This window comes from Pieris rapae, chromosome 10 (genome assembly GCF_905147795.1).
Source record: "Pieris rapae chromosome 10, ilPieRapa1.1, whole genome shotgun sequence".
Lineage (NCBI taxonomy): Eukaryota > Metazoa > Arthropoda > Insecta > Lepidoptera > Pieridae > Pieris > Pieris rapae.
The window spans coordinates 9,023,379-9,043,083 of record NC_059518.1 but is presented as its reverse complement, the minus strand read 5'-3'; the positions used below and the strand labels follow the sequence as shown (position 1 = coordinate 9,043,083).

Below are 19,705 nucleotides of genomic sequence, written 5' to 3'. Positions count from 1 at the left end.
AACGTTTATTATAAGTGATACTAATCGACTACTAATTAGTGAATTTCAAAATCTTCATTCGGAAGCAGGATAGCGGCTTTTTAAGATCTAACCATAGCATAACCAAAGTGTGGAAAGGACGTTATTTTATACTTAATAATTATAAAAAGATATCTCTTATATTAATTTATTTTTAACATATAGTATACGCCTTTCAAAATCCTATTATACTTGTTTCTAATCAGTAAAGGGCAACAACACATCCGTAATAAAATAGACACGTTTAATATTTATATTCTTTTATTATAATAATAATAATAACAAATCATTTATTTGCAAGAAAGTGGTACATTTATAACGATCAATTATGGATTTTCCACACAGCTAGCCACACAAAACCGGTACTAGGTATCTACCAGGTGACAACATGCAACCTACTACAAAATTTATCGGGAGTATAGGTGGCACAGGACGGGGTGATTGTCATTTATGAGGCCAAGTTACTTATTGGGTAGCAGAGCCAGCGGTGTAAGTTAGTCATCGAAGATATTTATATTATCTTTATTTACCTAACAACATTACCTATACTTGACCGTAAAAAGAACAAAACATTCAGCAACTTTGTGTTTTGATGTTTGTTTTATATGTACGATATATAGTTGGGAACGTTGAAGCTAACTGTTTTATCACTTTATTGCATGAGATGGCATAAACTTGCGAAAGCTTTGGCAATAAAACGCTACTATTGAGCCATTGTATGTTGAATAAGGTCGAACCTAAAGTATTCACAGATGCGAAGAAAATAAAAAGTCATTGGCATAGTTCTACCAAACGAGAGTCTATAACAAGGAACTTCCTTTGGAATATCAAGACGAATAAATTCTTCAAAGTTTTATCCTATGAACCACAGTACACAATTTTGAATAACATCGATTCTACTATTTTATTTATTGCATTTATCGTTTATCTTACTCAATTAATCTTATTCAGTATACGAGTATTAATTGTGACACTCTCCCATGTGGGAAAGGCATAAAGTAATTGATTATCTTTTGTTAAGACATAAAATGGCATAGCTCTTTCTTTCAATTCAATACAAATAAAATCATGCCAAACCAACACAAGTATTGATAAAGTTAGCGATTATCTAGTTGATAAAAGGGCCTGGGACTAGTGCTAGGCAGGCTACTTCCAATTAATTTGCTATATTTGTTTTAAATATTGTAATATTGTTTGATGATTTGCTTTTTTAAAAGAGTACCGAGAGTTTTTTACGCCGGTTTTTTCTCTCGGCCTACACCCTCTGTCTTCTTTGCCGATGAGTAGGGATGCCTACAGGTTCAAATTGAATGACGTGGAATAAGTGATACCTTGATAATCTTATGTTCCAAAATAAAAGTGATTTTTTATTTTTTTTTAATGTTGTCTTGTATTAATTTTTAAACTCTCTTAGTATAAATACGTTAGTGATTTCAGCGTGGAATCTCGCAAACCTAACCTAACCCCTCATATGTTCAATTCCCGGCTGTGAACTGTCTGTATGTTCCCAGCTAACACTCGGTCGTATGGTATAAGAAAACATACAGAGGAAATAGAAATCTTGGGTACCTACTTACTTTTACGGAAAAACGTAGGATCACGAAGCAAATACAGAAATCCCCAACCCAAATCGCTTATTTTGCTTACCAGCTCGGTACAATCGACCGTACCAGTAGCAATTTTCATAAGGTATATATGTAGTATAGGTAACAAGTATTAAATGCTTTCATATATTAATTGCTTGCGCAGTGTAATGCCTCATTTAATGGCAATCTTTCGCTCACTCAACCTGGGTTATAATGGCTTCAGTATTCACAATCGAGCAAACATCATATATGGAGTGCTAATTGGAACATTAAAATTAATTATTATGACCCTTCAAGCGATTTTCCATCATACAATTTGTAAATGTTTTAAGTTAATTCTTTCAGTGCCTGTTTGGTGCTTGCAAGCAATTTAGTTTGTGCACTCAAAATTTTGTGTTAATTAAATATTAAATAGTTTAGTAGCAGAAAATATTACGTAATAGAGTACCGATATCATTTATACAAATCTCTTCCAACTGATCTTATAACACTGGCTATAATCGTATTATAGTTTGACGCTTGTACTAAATTCTATACCCTAAGATACTTATCATGCGAAAGCGGTAGCATTTACCCTACCCTACAAGAAACGGTCCTTATTTAAACAAGACTGTTGACTCGGTTGAACTAATACTCTAGTTGAGAACCCATGCGTAGGCATATTAAACAGAGAAAACAAACACAGAATTACTCATAATAATTTAGAAACAAATATGATTGTACATTATACATCTACGTATCAACCCGTTGTTAGACTGTTTTGTTATAAGAAAAAACTAAAGAAACAGTAAGATTAAAATATCAAGAAGCAAGACAGAATACATTTATTTATTATTACCCTAGTCCTTATTTCAAACTCAAACTTACTTTATTCATACTCGTAACAATTACAACTTACTTCTAAACGTCAACAGAAAAGATGTTAAATTAATTCTAATTTACAAATACTGCCAGCTCGAAAGTCAAGGGCGTAGAGCGGGCAAGAAACTCTCCGCCACCCTTTTAAATTGCCAAGTTTTGAGTCATACAAATTGTTTTAATTGGAGCAAATCAATTCTAAGGATTGGGACAGTGTCGGCTTAGCCAAGCGTAGCGTAGCAATAGTAGTAAATGCTACGGGCCACGAAGATTTGGGGGCCCCGCGCTTCGTAACGCGTATTTATTTACATAGCATCATAATAAATCTTGCCTAACTTCCACTTACAAATCTAAAACTCGATTTCTTCGCGTTTAATCATAAAAATAAGTAGGTATTTTACAAAGTTTGTCCAATATAGTAACACTTTCAATAAAGACTTATTGAAGCTGATGATTTTCTTTGCTTAAATAATTCTTAATTGAAAGTGTTACTATATCTAAATTTGTCTGGTTACGGGCCTGTAGCAAATTCTATTAAGGGCCCCTTGATAGAATTTGGTGCAGGCCCCGCGCCCGGCTTAATTTGGCACTGGATTAGGATCATTTAAATAATCGTCAATAGTCGTTAATACAAATTATGATATGTAACGAAATGTTTTTGATGAAGTACAACATATAATTTTTAATTTATTTTTATTTCACAAAGATTTTTCTGATACCTTTCTTTTTAGGTCAGTTGGATAAATATACATTCTAAGTACATCAACGGGCAGTTAATTAATTTTACAAATATGGTAGAAATTCTCATTAAGCGAGACCCACGTAATATCATCTGCATATCCATGTCCAAAAATTTAATTTAATTATATACCTGTCCTTTTTAAATGCTCTTCGTGTCGGCTGAAGGTTTTATATTCTTGGTTTTGTTTTTTTTATTAACAACCGATAGCTCCATTTCGAAAAATATTATAAAAAAGAAGGTTATCTAATAAACTTGTATCCAGACCAATTAAAAAAAAAGTGATAGTGGAATTTGGTGGTTAGTAATTTCAGTGCAGTTTGTCTTATGTCTGTAGTCTATGATGTAGAATTACTAAGCTTGTTAACTATTATCATTTGTAAATATTCATAATATTATATTTTATGCTTCCTTTAATATAATGAAACTTGATGAAATCTATGCTCGGCCTATTATTGCATGTGTATTTATGTAGGCAGCAATAGCATACAATTTTAAATTTAAAAAGCCGTTTTAAATCGCAAATAAGTTATATCCAAATCACTGTTTAAAATAGACAGTCATTATTATATTAAGCTATTGTAAACTCATTAAATTGACTGAACCAGATTTACTTTAATTGTAACGAATTGTCAGGATGTTTACATATAAATAAGAGAACTTTAGCAGCCGTCATCTAATCAAACTTCTGACCACGACTTCAAAACAATCAAGACGTTCAGAGATACAAATTGGATTAGAAGGATTATGAAGGTAGTTCCACTATTTTCGCTAATAGTTCCCAAATAGTATTAATGAAAATGCCTTGTGCAACTTTATTATATAACATGCCATATTTCTTTAATGTGAAATTTATTACATTTACGTTCGAGTTTTCATACCAATCGCGTACAGTGATACGTTTATATTATTTAAAGAAGTTTTATTTAAATGTGTTGTACACTAATAATAGTGTATTTGTGTATATACTGTATAGGGTATATGTATATATATATATGAGTATAATTTGTATTAAAAACAATCAATGGGGCTACAACACTTTTTAGTTCTGGTCCTCCAATTTCTGAATCATTTGTCAGTCTAATAGGCAAGTAGAGGTAATCAGCCTGCGACACGCCGTCGACTTTTAACGGCAAGCCGGTTTCTTGACGATGTTTTTTTTTCACCGTTTGAGCCAATGTAATATGCGCTCATAGGAAGAATATCCATTCTTGCTGGGCATCGAACCTTCGACCTTAGCTATGCGAATCGCACACTAAAGCCACTAGGCCTACCGTACTCTGAATAGTATTAAATAATATAACCTATATTATACACTTTTATAAATGTTTAAAGAACTTTATTTCTCATTACAAAAACAGAAATATTTTATTTACATGAGAAACTTAATATTAATATGTATATATTATATACGAGCGAGATACACGTCGCCATTAGCCGTAACAATTTTAGTCAGCTATGTTCATTCTAACATGCATCTTTAATGCCTTTTTATACTATAGTCTCATCTCAGTGGATAGTATTTAGTAAAAGGAAAGGAACTAATGCGAAATATATAAAATACTTAGTATATCATATTACACAAAGTAGGACTCAAAGGGAATAAAAGTTGATATCCATATCCCGACCTTTAAACCCCGAAACAAAAACCCTTCGATTCCGTACCCTGATATACGATATCAAATGGTTTTATGACACCTTCCTTTTAGTCAAATAATACATCCAATATCCCCGGAACGTAAATCTAATATCTATAAAAGAGAATTTTACATCTTACCTTTGAAAACGGCTCGTCCTGTCGAATATCTCTCAAGAAGTCGTATATTATGCAAAGAGGCACCACCATAATAGCTGGCTCCTTGCACAAAGTCGCTGCTGTCGCGAACAAAAGTGTCCCCACTAGAGTGCACCATTGTAAGAATTCACCTGTATCTTCACTTGCACACCTGTTACAATGACACTTATTGAGTTGCACGGGCCCCACGCTAACTTCACACACATTAAACACTTTCAAGGGCCCAGATTTACCAGCCTTCAACAATCTTCTAACACTCATCAATAATTGTTGAACGAGTCCATGACAGCTAAGGCGAAAGTTTTGATCTTCAGCGTCCAGATGACGCGTGAGAATTTGTTTGTAACTGTCCCTACAATGTCGACGATGGCTCCTATTTCTGATTCTCAAATGTTCCGTGTATAGCAGGAAGCTCAGTAGAAAAAAGTTGCATGCGGCCAGGTCTGCTCTGCCCACAACTCCGGCGACGGCTTCTGTGTGGATTGGATGTGAGGCGAAGGACAAACCGGTAACCACGGTTCCAACTTTCATGCAATATGTGGGTAAAAGCCGCTTCGCTGTTATCACGACAAGTGCAGTGGCCGTCGAATGGAAGAAGACATTGAGGAGATGGTAACTCCAGGGCTTGAATCCACTAAATGCGTAATTGAGACGATATGTCGCGACGCACAGTGGTCTGTACGAGCCGTGGGATCCAGGATCAGTGAGTGGTGTTCCCCAAAAGTCATTTTCAAATAACGCCTTAATCGGTGTATGTCCGATGACATCGGGATTCGAGAGTATCGCTCGCCTGCAAAGAAATAATGAAATGTTACCTTTCATGTATCATAATATCGTACTTGTTCCACTAGGTTATAATCTATTGATGCAAAAGTGCGTATAGCATTAGACGGATAACCTGCATAAAAATATATATTTTTATATAACAGCCGCAAACGGCTGTGGAATTTTCTGTTGTTATATGGCAGCCCAAAGACATTGACATGGCTAGAGGGCTCGCAAGTGGCTTTTTTTAACTAGAAGGAATATACAGCGGGGGACATTATTTTTCAATATACACTACAAGTAGTCTTTTGTTAATAAAGTTGAAAAAGAGTTTTGAATGCCACGTATGCGATATAATGTCCCAAAGATGTCGTTAGTTTCAACTTCAAAATTTATGCCTAGCCTTCGTGACTGTAATATTAAGAGACACCGAAATCGGTTGGTAATCGTGACAGTTGGCGTAAAATGCCATGGGAATTGCTCGAAACGACTTTTGTCACGTAGGTTTCATTACTAGATTAAATGCCGTGACTATAATGTTTTTATTAAATTAACTTTTAACTTACATCAATTATATTAAACGACTAATTATACCATAGATATGTAGTTAATATAAGGTGTTACATTTATATTAATAAAGCCTTTGTTTAATTTGTATATAAACACGATGTGCATATTTTAACAAATATCAAAAAAGTATTTTAAACTTACAAGACTCTAAAGACGTCCAATCGAAGCTTCGCACAAATGTTTTTATGTGCACAATGACTGCTTTCTTAAACAGTGAAGGAAAGCATTATTAAACCTTCGACAGCCAAAAATGACTTAAAGAATAGAAATGAAGACGCAAATTGTGTCTATCCTTCAGCCAATATGTTACTTAAATAAAACAGAATCAGAAAGATCTGGATTTAGGCGTAAACGGTGAAAGATATAATATGCAAATGTCGGGCAGTCTACGAAAAATCTAGGATACATTCCACGTTTTTTAACACGGAGTTTGAAATAAGGACAGGATGTGCTCTTGTGAAAGAAAGCACAAAACAGCAGTCGTTTCACATTTTTCTTTAAAATAATATATAATGTTAAATACTTTTGGCAATGCACAATGAATATGAACGTAATGAATTTAATTTAATTCGCAGCGAAACCATCATTGTTTCGCATTGGCCGGCACTTATCCCTTGAATCCTTGTCTTATACCCCGGTCCCCCACGGGATTTGTGTATACGTAGCTAAAAATAAGTAATAACAGTTTGACGAGCCCTATTTTTAACTAGATAAAAAATATATTCGTATATTATTTAAAAAGATTTACTTTTCAAATATTATTTGTATTATATATTTTCTATTGGAAAAACAAATTAACTTGGAACTTAAATACAGTTGATTGCTCCCGGATGCCTCGAAAGTGAACATTAATTAAGGTCCATACGAAGACGAGAAATATTATTAATATGTATAATTTAAAGAAATGATTTAAATAAATTTGAATACCTGGAGAAGGCTATTTCTAAATGGAATTGCAGTTCTTATAAACCGAACACTAAACTTTAGATAATAAATAGTAAATTAAATGTAGTATATTGTTTTTGTTTTGTATTTTAAATATTTTATTCGGAACGAGATCTATACTTCGTTTAAATAATAGTTTCCGATGTTTGAACACCAAACCAAGCAGAGGCAGCCAAAAATTATCGTTTTAATAAGATAGAAATTTAGTAAATTGCTATTTGCGCAGTGATGGCTTAGTGGATTTGGTGTGCTTCTATAGTCACTCGTCCGAACCCCGGCTGAGCACCAATATGGACTTTTCTATGTGCGGTAGCACTCACAAAGTGAAGGAAAACGTAAGGAAATCGGCATGCCTTTGACGCAAAAGTCAGATACATAAAGTGGGTCACCTACCTGATTTTTAAGAAAACAGATCACAAAGCAGATATCAGAGGTATTTATTTTCAAAAATACTTTGCATTCTATATTGGAAGACAGCAACATTATGAAAATAAAACCCGTTCCTTTTTGTAAAATTGTCCTGTTAATTGGCTCCCTATTTAAATAAACTTTGAAAACATTTTCAATTTAATATAAATCGGATATGTGGTTATGATGTAAGATAAAATCCTATTTTACATTACGTTCAAACAGAACCCTTTTATCCGAGACTATTAAAACTTTCGTTAAATTAAGCCTTGAATATTAATAAGTGTAACCGACAGTGAACATTTTAGATTACATTTCCTTATTTTCGACTATATTAGTAAGTAATATTTTATTATGTATACTACCTACTCAGTGAGCGATATTGGCCTTGTGACTTAAGAGTGCGACTCTCATCACTGTGGTAGTGGGTTCGATCCCCCCAACTGCTCACCAATGGACTTTCTTTCTATATACGCGTTTAATATTTTCTCGAACAACGTGAGTGACAAAAAGTCGACGGCGTGTGTCAGGCACAGAAGGGTGATCGCCTATAAGATAAAAAAATCATCATACTGATTCAGAAATCTGAGGCCCAGTCGTAAAAAGGTTGTAGCGCCATTGATTAATTATTATTTGTTAAATAGCAACTAAGACACTAAGATAAAATAGAGATTTATATCACGCGGAAGATTACTCGTGAACCAAGTTGTCAATAATCGATTTAAGCAGCTGTTGCGTAAGAATATAAAATATATATATAAATAATCATTATATTACACACAATCAAAAAAAATAGCTTGTTGTTACAATCGAATAGAAACCGCGCGGTTTAATTAGTATTGCAGCATTATGACGATAAGTAAAGATTCCGGAAATCAAATTCTTTCTAGAACATCTGATTATTAACGCCACAACATAGGTGCCTAGAATAGTACTTAATTTTTCCAAATGTCCCAACAAAAACATTTTCATGTCAAATGCTGCCAAAAAATGTTATTAATTCTCACAAATTCTACACCTTATATCCTGAGACTTCTCTACTATTGACATTATATTCAGATATATAGTTTAGTTTATCTGTATCACAAACCCCAGATATGTGGGTACATAAAAATGACAGTGCCTTTAGAATGATAAGGCCCTTGCACTTTGCTTGGCTCGGTTAATATTAGGCATTTCTTCTAAATTCTCTATAGAATCTAAAAAATGCAAACAAGGATATGTAATGCTGCTGCGAGTCATTCTATTAATATAACACTTACTCTTATGATATTTTTATTACCAACCCGTACGTGCAGAAAACGTATTTATTATTCACCAATCGAAAAATTTACCTATTGATCCCTTATATGTACCTTCATTTTAGATTTGGATCCAGTAAATAGCCGATTGAATAATATATTTTTATGGGCCAAACCGTGCTTACTATGCGAAGAGGAAAAAATCATCCCTAAAATTCAGCTATTGTATTGCAAATTGTGAATAAGACGCCTATCCCTTCATAGTATTTACATAAAAACTTTTGTGAGTATTTTGTTCATAAACGACTTTTATTTCGGACTAATAATACTTGAACGACGGAAAATAGAATTTGCCGGACACGGTGAAATCGTTCTTTCATTAAAACTGAAACCCTTTGTGACGCTGAATGAAACTACTTTGTACTTTGAGATTTTGTTTTGCTATATATAACATATCGATACGATTTGGTCTTTAAAATGGCACCGGTTGTTCTTTTGGCAAATAATTAATCAACTACATTACATATTATCTACAGCTATATATTGTTTTCACTTATTGCTTTAACTTCAATATTGGTTTCAGATATATTTTTATTTTTGTATTTTTTTTCTTACAGCCCATGCATGTCCAAACTTAGACTAAAAACATACTAAAATCTATAAATATTAAAATTCATTAAAATAAAAATTGCCAGGAAATGCTTTTCTCTAATCCCCTCCAAGTATATAGTATACGACCATAGATATTATTCAAATAGTTTTTAGAACTTTTTTTTTTTTTAAAGAGTACCGAGAGTTTTTTACGCCGGCTTTTTCTCGGGATGCCAACAGGCTCGAATTTAATGACGTGGAATAAGTGATACCATGATGATCTTATGTTCCAAAATAAACGTAAGTATTTTCTTTTCATTTTATTTTCTAGTCTTAAAGGTTGTTTTTGTACGTGGAATAACAATCGTTTTATAACAGTCCGAAGAAGTCCAACAAAAATGCATGATTTCCGGAATGGTTTCAATAAAAACTAGTTTCATTTCCGAAACTTAGATTGAGATAAAGTTGTGAAAACTCGAAGAGAAAGTTGCGGGCAGCTGCGGCGCGTCGTCACGTAAGGCTTCAATTACGAAACACTGGAGTGGTTTGCAGTGGTACAGGACAAAGTTCAACGATCATTATTGTGCAAAGAAATTTATTACAGCGAGAATACGCCCCGGATTTACGGCACTACGCAGATAGACTACAAATAACATAGTTATTTTTATTTCCTATAGAATCAGTGAGATAGCAGAGACAACAAAGAGATGTGATCACATCTGATCGATTCTGTGTTTATCTTGCGTGATGTAATTTAGCGTAACGTGACATTCGATTGACTAGACAAACTTTGTGTGTTATTATTTCCTTCTTTGATATGTGGAAATCAAATCAACTCTGTACCCCTATAATGGGCATGCCCTTTACATAACAAATATGTTTTATACATATTCAAAGTAATGGGATAAGGAATATTGAGATATGTGAGCAGCAGGTAAAAAGTACACGTGATGGAATCAAAAGAAAATGCTTACATGGTTTGGCGATGTAGAACGAATAAATGTTAACAAGTCGATTATACAAAGCAATTATGGTGAAGTCGGGCTGCGTAAATCTAGGAGACAAAAATTTAAAAGTACCCATTACCGACGAGCATGCATGGTGAATGTCATGAAAGTGGGTGAAAGAGAGAGAAGAGAGATTAGATGTATGTCAGGACCGTAGCACTATATGGAGATCTATGAAATCTGCGTACTTCTTCGGGATAATGGTGTGAAGATATAAATAAATAAAATTGATAACCTTAAGGCATCTTATTAGTTTATTATGATGTTTATTTAACATAATTTTTATTATTATACATATACTTAATCTGTATTTTTATTTTATTAAAACATAATTTAATGTATCTTTGTCTATTAATGCATTTGCTTGATTTCTGTTTTATATACATATATTGTTTATCTATGTAATCTGTTTTGGCTTTCTTATGTCTTGTCTTATAATATGTATAAGTATAAACTGTTAAATTACTTATAATCAAATAAAGAAAAACAGCGTGCGTGGTCACCGTGACCACGCACGCTGTAAAGCACGCGAAACGTCGGTTTAAATTTAAAATTATGTACAAATAATTATAAGTTTAAATATAATAATACATATCTATAATCCGTTAAAAAAGTGTTTTTCTTTAAATGTGTAAAAGTTATGTAAATAAAAGACAATACTATATAATCAAATAAATAAATAAATCATCTAGCACTTTTTATGCTCTTCAATTATACTTTTTAATTACACACGGAACTTTAATAAGCTTGATACGTATCAATTATTAACTATTTTGAGTATGAATCACAAAACTATACCGGCTTATCTCGAAACCAGCCACGGTGTAATTAATTAAAATGTAAATAATATGATGGAAATGCAAAACTTATACAGAAATCCCGGCGGCGCTTCCAAAGCGGATTACGTAGACGACATCACAGTAAGCTTCATAAGTAGCTGCATATCAACGAGCCAGATGCACTGCCTTGAGTTGCACTTACCACTCAATATGTAGTGATGTTAGCAAATAGCCTGCATATGTCAGTACTCTGACTGGAGCACCTGAGCACCAATAATACAATTTCAAACTATTTTATTGCTACTGTATTTCAAATTCCTTTAACTTTTGATATATGCAGTGAAAAGACGTTTACATATCCCATAATTTTTATTAATAAAAGTATTGAATTTACGATATTTAAGAATCTGGTTGATTGATAATATAACTAAATTTTCATGTACCCTCTAGATACCACAGGCATCCGATTTGTCCTTTCAGAAGAAACCGTTTTCGCAGAACTCGGGGATATCTAGATTGAGCATTCTGATAAGCGTGCTAGATAACCATAGTTGCGTTCACACTTTGAAAATAATCATCCTTCAGTTTTTAGAGTTTAATCGCTTGTCACATTAAATCTTTTATTGTATTTTCTTGTACCAATGCATCAGTGTGCCGAGCGTTAGCAAGCTTCTATAAAGAAATAAATGTACGATAAATTTATAATTCTATTAAGCTTGTAAGAAGATTAAATATATTCACCGTGTAGGTGTTTCTTGTATTCATATTTGGGTTGCCTGGAAGAAATCGCTTGTTAGCGATAAGGCCGCCCGCTGACTAATAACTTATGTAACCAGATTAATATTCTTTTATATGTATGATTTTGTACAGTCGAAAAAAAAACAGTCGAAATAAATATTAGCCTAGCTTGTTATTATTTATTTTGATGACTGAATTCTATATATAGACCATAGACATGACCTTGCCCTCTTTACCCTTTGATCCATCCCAGAGCCGAGAAGTCGCCAAGGAGTTGCTTTGTATTGTAAGGACGTAACTATTTCGTAACCGCAACATACAAAATAATCCGCGGAATGAACTAAATTTTTCAAGCATTTGGCAATCATGTGGAGTACGTGGGTTTCTTCAAACTATTAATAGTTTAGAGTTGGTTGGTACTAAATCTAAATAAAATAATACAGTTTTAGGATATAAAAAAAATTAAATGATATTATTGTTTCCGAATTTTAACTTCGCTATGAAAATTTTATCACGTATGTTATTTCAGCACCTGCATCTATTTTATTGAATCGTCCCGGATTCGAGTACTGGCGGTAAATGTAAAATTAGATTCATTTAATATTTCTTTTTTTTTGACGTTCATAAATGTACATTATGTAATATATCATAAATGTACCTATATGAATAAATGAATTTTGACTTTGACTTTGACTTTGACTGGCATACTGCGACTCTATCCCCGAAGAAAGTATTGCTAAGCGATAACAGGATATATTTATATATATAGGAAATCAATGGCGGCACGTAGCGCGCAATGAAAGTGAATGGAGAAGGTGCTACATATAATATCGTTCGAATAAGATCTAATATTGTAAATACTTTATTATCCTAAAAAAGCTTTATTAATATTTACAAAAATATTATCTTCACCGTTTAAAACCATTGGACAGCTAGAGTTCAAACGTACAAAGCCTATGTGAACACAACTCATAATCACAGGAACAATAAAATGTATATACCGAATATGATCGCTTATTATCTTGAAATGCCTCGTTAGTTGTTACTACAATCGACAACTGTGTTAGCTTTCGCAATTAACATCGCAACGTTATGAAAACAATCATTGTTATTAAAGTCAAATTTATTTTAACGAGCTTTTCATCCTTTCTCAAATTACGTAACTTTTGAATCGCACTTAATGATACAATAAAGCCTTTTAATTATCGAGGGTTATTTAAATAATTACGCTTCAGATTTAAGTAGGCATATTGTGAATATGTTCTTTATATACCTATAAATAAATTAAAGTTTAAAGTTTAAACAGTCAACTGTAATAACTCAGCCATAATTTATTATCATAACATAGTTAGGCAGAATTGTTCAAAAATAAAAAAAATATCGGTTTTTTGAGGAATTAATATAAATGTATGTAACAAAATTGATTTCCTAATAATATTCCTTTGGCAGTTTGAACTCAGATATTTGCATCGTTTTCAATACACGTATCTAAGTGTCTTAGTGTTGGGTTATATATAGGTCTTAGGAATCCCATATTTCAAAAGGTTATAATAAGTTATAGTAATTTTTGCACAAAGTTTCGGTTTTGAATCTCATCCATGCCGGTTAAGCAGTTTAAATACTAAAAATTATTTGAACACTGCCTGGAGTCCATGTTTAATAAGGAAATGTATGAATATAAAATATTTATATACCTGTCATCGTAAACAAATCCCGCGTCAAGCGTATTGTAGTAGAGAAGGAACGCCAATAGCGAGCTCGCAGCTGTCACCCATTGATCCATGATGTCTGACGCTACATCACTTTGTTAGCAGTTACCACTTCTGTAACAAAAAAAAAATTTAATACATAAGTCTAATTAACCAAATGTATTTGTTATTGTTACAATATTAAGTAGTTCATTTTCTGTACAGTTTTATATTTGTATTTATTACAATACTTTCGACATTTAAGCTATTGCATAGATTTTATCGCGGGCTCTAAGCGCGGCGGCTGAATCATGAAATTCCGTAACGAAAGAAACCTAACACGATGACGTATATAGGTGTAGCCGGTACGCATTAGAGTGAGACAGACTATATAGGCGTTTATCTGGTAGAGTGGTAGATTGAATTAATATCAAAGAAAAAATACTGCATAAATAAAAAGTAAATAAATGATTATAATTGCATAAGTTGATTGAAAATGCTATGCAATAGCTTTACCGCGGCAGTCCCCGAGTGTGTTTTTTTATTATAAATGGACTAGCAGTCATACTGTAATAATGTCAATACATTCGCGAGGATGACTATATCTACTTACACAAGACGTAAGGACCATACGATTTGTTTATGAATTAATTCATTAATAATTGTCACAACTATTGAACAAATTCATTATGTCAAATATTAATTTTCTTTTTATTAGCCTGAGCCGATATCAACGATGAAACCTAATTTAATCACCTTCCTAGAAGCTATAGGTTGCCTTGTATTGCTTTCAAGGTAAAGGTTACTGGATGTTTAAAGGAGCGAATGGGCGTGGGCGAGTATTTGGAGCATAAATTGACAACAATTAATTATAAATGGTTTAACTTATTATTGTGATGTTGATGTTCTTACTTAATGAATTAATAAAATTAATATGACAATTGCATGCCTGTTTTTATGTGGCTGATTGTTTTATAATTGAAATTAAGTTCTAGTCATAGTCATAAACAATAGTGATCTAGAGACAGAAATTAATAGTGGAAAGGATAGGAAATCTGCTTTTGATAAGGTATCTCTTTCCATGAAAACATTGCTTTGTATGAAACTAAATGAACCCATACACATTTTAATATGGATTTTTGTTGCTTTTAGGTACAATTTAATTAATATTTCCATAGCCTCAAATTAGTTTTAAGATGTCCGCGTAGAATTCATTATGAGGTCATCTTGTTAATTTCTTATACAACGATTAAAACTATTTCACCTTTTTTATTTAACTTACAGTAAGACTACCTACTTGAACCCTGAATAATATAGCCAGGAAAATACAAGTGACATTTTAAAATTGTTTTAACTTACTACACCCACATTGAAGCTTTACATAGCTATTTATAAATTAGAAAGAGCAAAAACAATACAACAAATTAATTTCAAAGTTCCACGTTCTAAACTTATACTCGTATTTATTTCAAGTATATTGAACTTCCATGACTGGAAAAACACCTTGTAATTTACGGCAAAAGTTCCAATATAATGTGGCTGTGGAAAGAAACTGGCTACGCGCTTTGCTGTGTGGCTTTAATCAATAATAAGAGTGCTAAAATATGAATTATCGATAATTCTTAAATAAAATGATAATAGATAATATAGGCGATTGGTTCTAATCATTGAACATTTTTGATAGAAATGTAACTTTAGGAAATCAATGAATGTATGAAGAATGTAGCAAATCGATGGTTCTTCTTCAATTTTTTACATATAACTTCTTGAATTTTGGATTTATGATAAATAGTCATATAGGATTTGCTACAAAATGTATCTTTGCAAAATTTGTCTACGATGGATAGTTTATGAGATATAGCCAAAAACGTATTTCACCCCTTTTTCCAAGATGGCGGCCGGGGGACAAGGACGCTAACCCCAGAAACTTGAGGTTAAGCTGGTATTGAATCCCTACTTGTCCCATAAATAAAATTGCGTCCTCTGACAAATGTTTAGCAAATATAACATTTTAATGGACTAAGCACATAAGATTATTCATTACACATCCGTTGCACTTTTAATGAAAATCAAAAATGGATCCCTCGCATTAATCCTTTTACAAAGCGTACAACAGAAACTGCATTATTTGGATTACTTACAGAAATTCAACAAAAATTTTCTTTCAAAATCACATTTTCCTACGTTTATTTTAAAAACCCTTTTTACTTAGGAAAAATATAATCCTTAATCTGCCAGAGCTTTTAGATTTTACTGTGCTTAACATACCACTCCTTTCACTATTATAATTAATGTTTTGTTTCTTTTTAATGTCAAAATGTATTCTAGCTTGACGTGAATTCTTCTAAACATGTATGTTTTTGATTGTGTATATGTGTTTACTTGACTTCATGTATTTTCGCTAGATATTTTCTTCCTGTTCTACTAGAATATTATAGTTAATTGACATAAAATTATAATATATTGCCTAAACACAAATTTTCTCGGAAGACACTCTCCCTAAAGCCTCAGCTAGCAACAGAATTCTGGGCATTGACATATAACATATAGTTCAGTTTCGCGGTATTCTCAATAAACTAATTAAAATTAAAATTGTTTAATCTGGTACATGTAAAAAGCATTCATTATATCTAATTATTATATATAGATTTATTTTTTATTAGAAATATATATTATATATGTATATATTGTCATAATTATTTATTTGTATGAGCACCTTACTAGATACCTTTATGTACACAATTAGGAAGTGTCAGTAAGTTTTATAAATCATTATCGTTATAGGTTCTTTTTATAACTAAGTATATATTATATAATACATAGAAATGCACACTGTGACTTTGTGTTCGTGCGTGTTCGTCCACGGGAACTGTAAATATTTCCTAATACATCTCATCTCATCATAATCTCAGCACAAAATGGCGTCCATTCCAGTGTGGTATAACTATTAATATTTAAAAACGCCCAAACAGGTTTCTATGGTGATATATATAAGATTTTATAATTCTTTAAAGTATTTTTCTCAAACTTTCATATTCCTGGCTTCGAGGCTGGCTTGACATAAACAAGTGATTTTAAGTGACTCGTTCAGAACATTATTCACGGCCGCGTCGTCACATTAAACAGATTTACTTCCCTCCCTTACTTCGTCAGTTTGATTTTTTTCAGTTTCACAGGATACTTACGAATTATTAATGGTTTTATCCAAATCAGAAGAATGGACACGTTATTTTCTAAACAAAATGTGATCGTGTTTTTAAAATAAATCTATCGGGAAACGTATATTTATTGCCGTACATACGTCATCAGCGTCAGCCTACTTAATCTAGAGGTAGTGCGTTCTAGCTTCGGCTAATACATTGCAGTATCTAATTAAGCACAGATGACGGATTGTATTTGCATATTATGATTTAAAAAAGCACAAATATTTAGCGCGGAAGCTAAACGTTGAGTTTCATTTTATATATCTATTTCAGTTCTGAATGAGACATCTTATATTTGTTAATGCTTTTGTCAGATCTAAAATAGAGCAAGCTAAAACATTATATAACTATTACCAAGCGGATGGAAAGTTAAATTCCAAACTTTGTTTTTAGTTCTGTTAATACGAAGCCAAGAAAACAAGTTTACAGCCCGTGTTTGATCTGCGACTGGGTAGGTGCGTAAGCTTATTCTGTTATTTGTAATATACACCAAGTTATATGTGTGTATGCGTTACAAAAAGTGAAAAAAAAATCGAAAATGTTGAAATCCTTATCAGACATAGTCGGGTTTAATTACTTTTTTCTACTCTATGGTTCAAACACTAACCAAGTCGTAGACTAATAGCAATCTAGATATGAATTTAAAAAAATTAATACCGTGCAATCTCAAGCGTATTATCACGTATTTAGAATCAGATAGTCAATATTGCTAAGCACATTAATGCTGCGTTAGCTCATCAAAGAGTTTCTAGTGTAGATTAAAAATAAAAATAGATTACCGGCACTACAGGAGGCTATGATATGATATTTTATTTAAATGAGAAACTTAATATTAAAATCAATACGAGCGAGATACACGTCGTCATTAGCCGTATTAATTGTAGTGAACTGTGTTCATTCTAACATGCATCTTTACTGCCTTTTTAAATTTGTAATATTGCGAATTTGAGGTGGTTAAATAATATGCTTAATATATTATAATTTTTTGAGTCCAATAACATTTCATACAAAGTTATGAAACTAAACAAACCGACAAAAGACGAACAAAAAATCTCATAAAGCGCTAACGTTTAGTAATCAGCTGAACCACCTCTGAATGGCAAAGGTCATTCACACCATATTTCACGTACTAGAAAAGGCTGTATGTAGGCTGTCGCAAATTTAGGAATAAGTGCAAGCTCTATTGTTCACGAAAACGACAACAAAAAAATATTTTGGAAAAATTAATTACGAATTCTGAACGCTATACGCTATGTACTTTTAAATGTCCTTTAGGATAAGTGTTGTGTGTTAATACAGATACACGTATTTTTTTACGTATTTAGATTAATGATATCTCATTTTTGTATCTCCTTGGCTTGGTGGATTGCATAAAAACGGAAAGGCGTCTGAGAGAGACAGAAAGAGGGAATTTAAATACATTAACAAAAAAAAAATATTTCAGTACTCTATCTCTATTTAAAAAATGTCGGTGGTAGAAGAGTGAAAAGTATTAGAGTTTATTTATTACAAAAAAATAGTTTGCAACCCATTCTTAAACTTACTGAATATCCACAAAAAAATACTGTTTGGGTGGAGTTTGTTTACAAAAATAATAAATATAATTGTTAACTAGTATAACACAGAACAAAAGGGAGAGATTCCTTCACGTTTATTTTTAATGTCTCCCAAAAATATTATATAGTTTTTTACAGATGTAACTGATAAAGCAACAAAGACGCACTTCAATCGAAAACCTTTTTACAAACAGGCTTTATAAAAGTACTTTCATTCAAACTAACGAAAAAACATATACGTAATTGAACCATTCGAATAACAACTATATTCTCTGAATATTTCTGATAAAACACACACCACGTTAACAAGATTTATGTGTTAACTGCTTCCGTTAGAGTTGCAACGATTGCATTAAAATACATTTGATTCGACGTTTTTGTCGTTGTGATATTTTGTGCACATCTTCACTAATATTGTAATTCGATTTAGGGTCAAGAAAAGAGCGTACAAATTCTTAAAAGGCTGTTAAGGCACTCGCGAGCCCTCCAGCATCGAGAGTGTCCATGGGCGGCGGTATTACTTATCATCAGATGAGCCTCCTGCCCGTTCGCCCCCTGTTCTATAAAAAAAAAAAGATTTGTTTGTTTTTATATTGTATAGGCCTCAAAACTGGATTGATTTTAGAAATTATTTTTGCTAATTGAATCTTAAATTATTATTGAACATAGGCTAGTAAATTTTCAAAAAATTTTGTATAAAAACTTCGAATACCAAGGTGAAAATACCGATAAAAACCCCGATATCACGTACACTGCGGATACAATGACAGGAAGAACTACGAAGACATCAATATGTAAAAAAAGTTCGTGATACCATATTATCTAACTATTTTCTTGTGAAGCCGGAATTGAACGCTAGTAGTTTAGTTTATTTAAATACGATTTGGGGCATGACACTAAGATAATGGAGCTTTTTCGTTACACATTGTTTGTAGTTATTAATATTCAAGAAAAGAGCGTATAAATTCTTAAAAGACCGGCGACGCACTCGCGAGCCCTCTGACATTGATAGTGTCATGTCATGTTATGTCAATGTCAATGGGCGGCGGTGTCAGATGAGCCTTCTGCCCGTTTGCCGCCTGTTCTAAAAAAATTAAATGAAGCATTTTGTAAGTTTATTTTTAAGTCGATATGTTTTATAATGTATATATAGAGATATATGATTTTATAAGAAATTAAAAAATTAAAGTAAGATACAATAATTATGTTTTTATATAC

At 32.4% G+C, this 19,705-nt stretch overlaps 1 protein-coding gene across 1 annotated transcript in view; it reads right to left on the bottom strand.

Moving 5' to 3' along the window:
* LOC110994008 (protein O-mannosyl-transferase TMTC1-like) overlaps positions 1-19,705 on the bottom strand; it is an 82,607-nt gene that overhangs the window by 57,358 nt on the left and 5,544 nt on the right. Inside the window, exons 2-3 of the mRNA XM_022260474.2 lie at positions 13,735-13,863; positions 4,979-5,786 (exon numbers count right to left, since the gene is read on the bottom strand). Coding sequence (XP_022116166.2) covers positions 4,979-5,786; positions 13,735-13,823 — 897 coding nt within the window. The 5' untranslated portion in view covers positions 13,824-13,863. The remainder of the gene's footprint in view (positions 1-4,978; positions 5,787-13,734; positions 13,864-19,705) is intronic.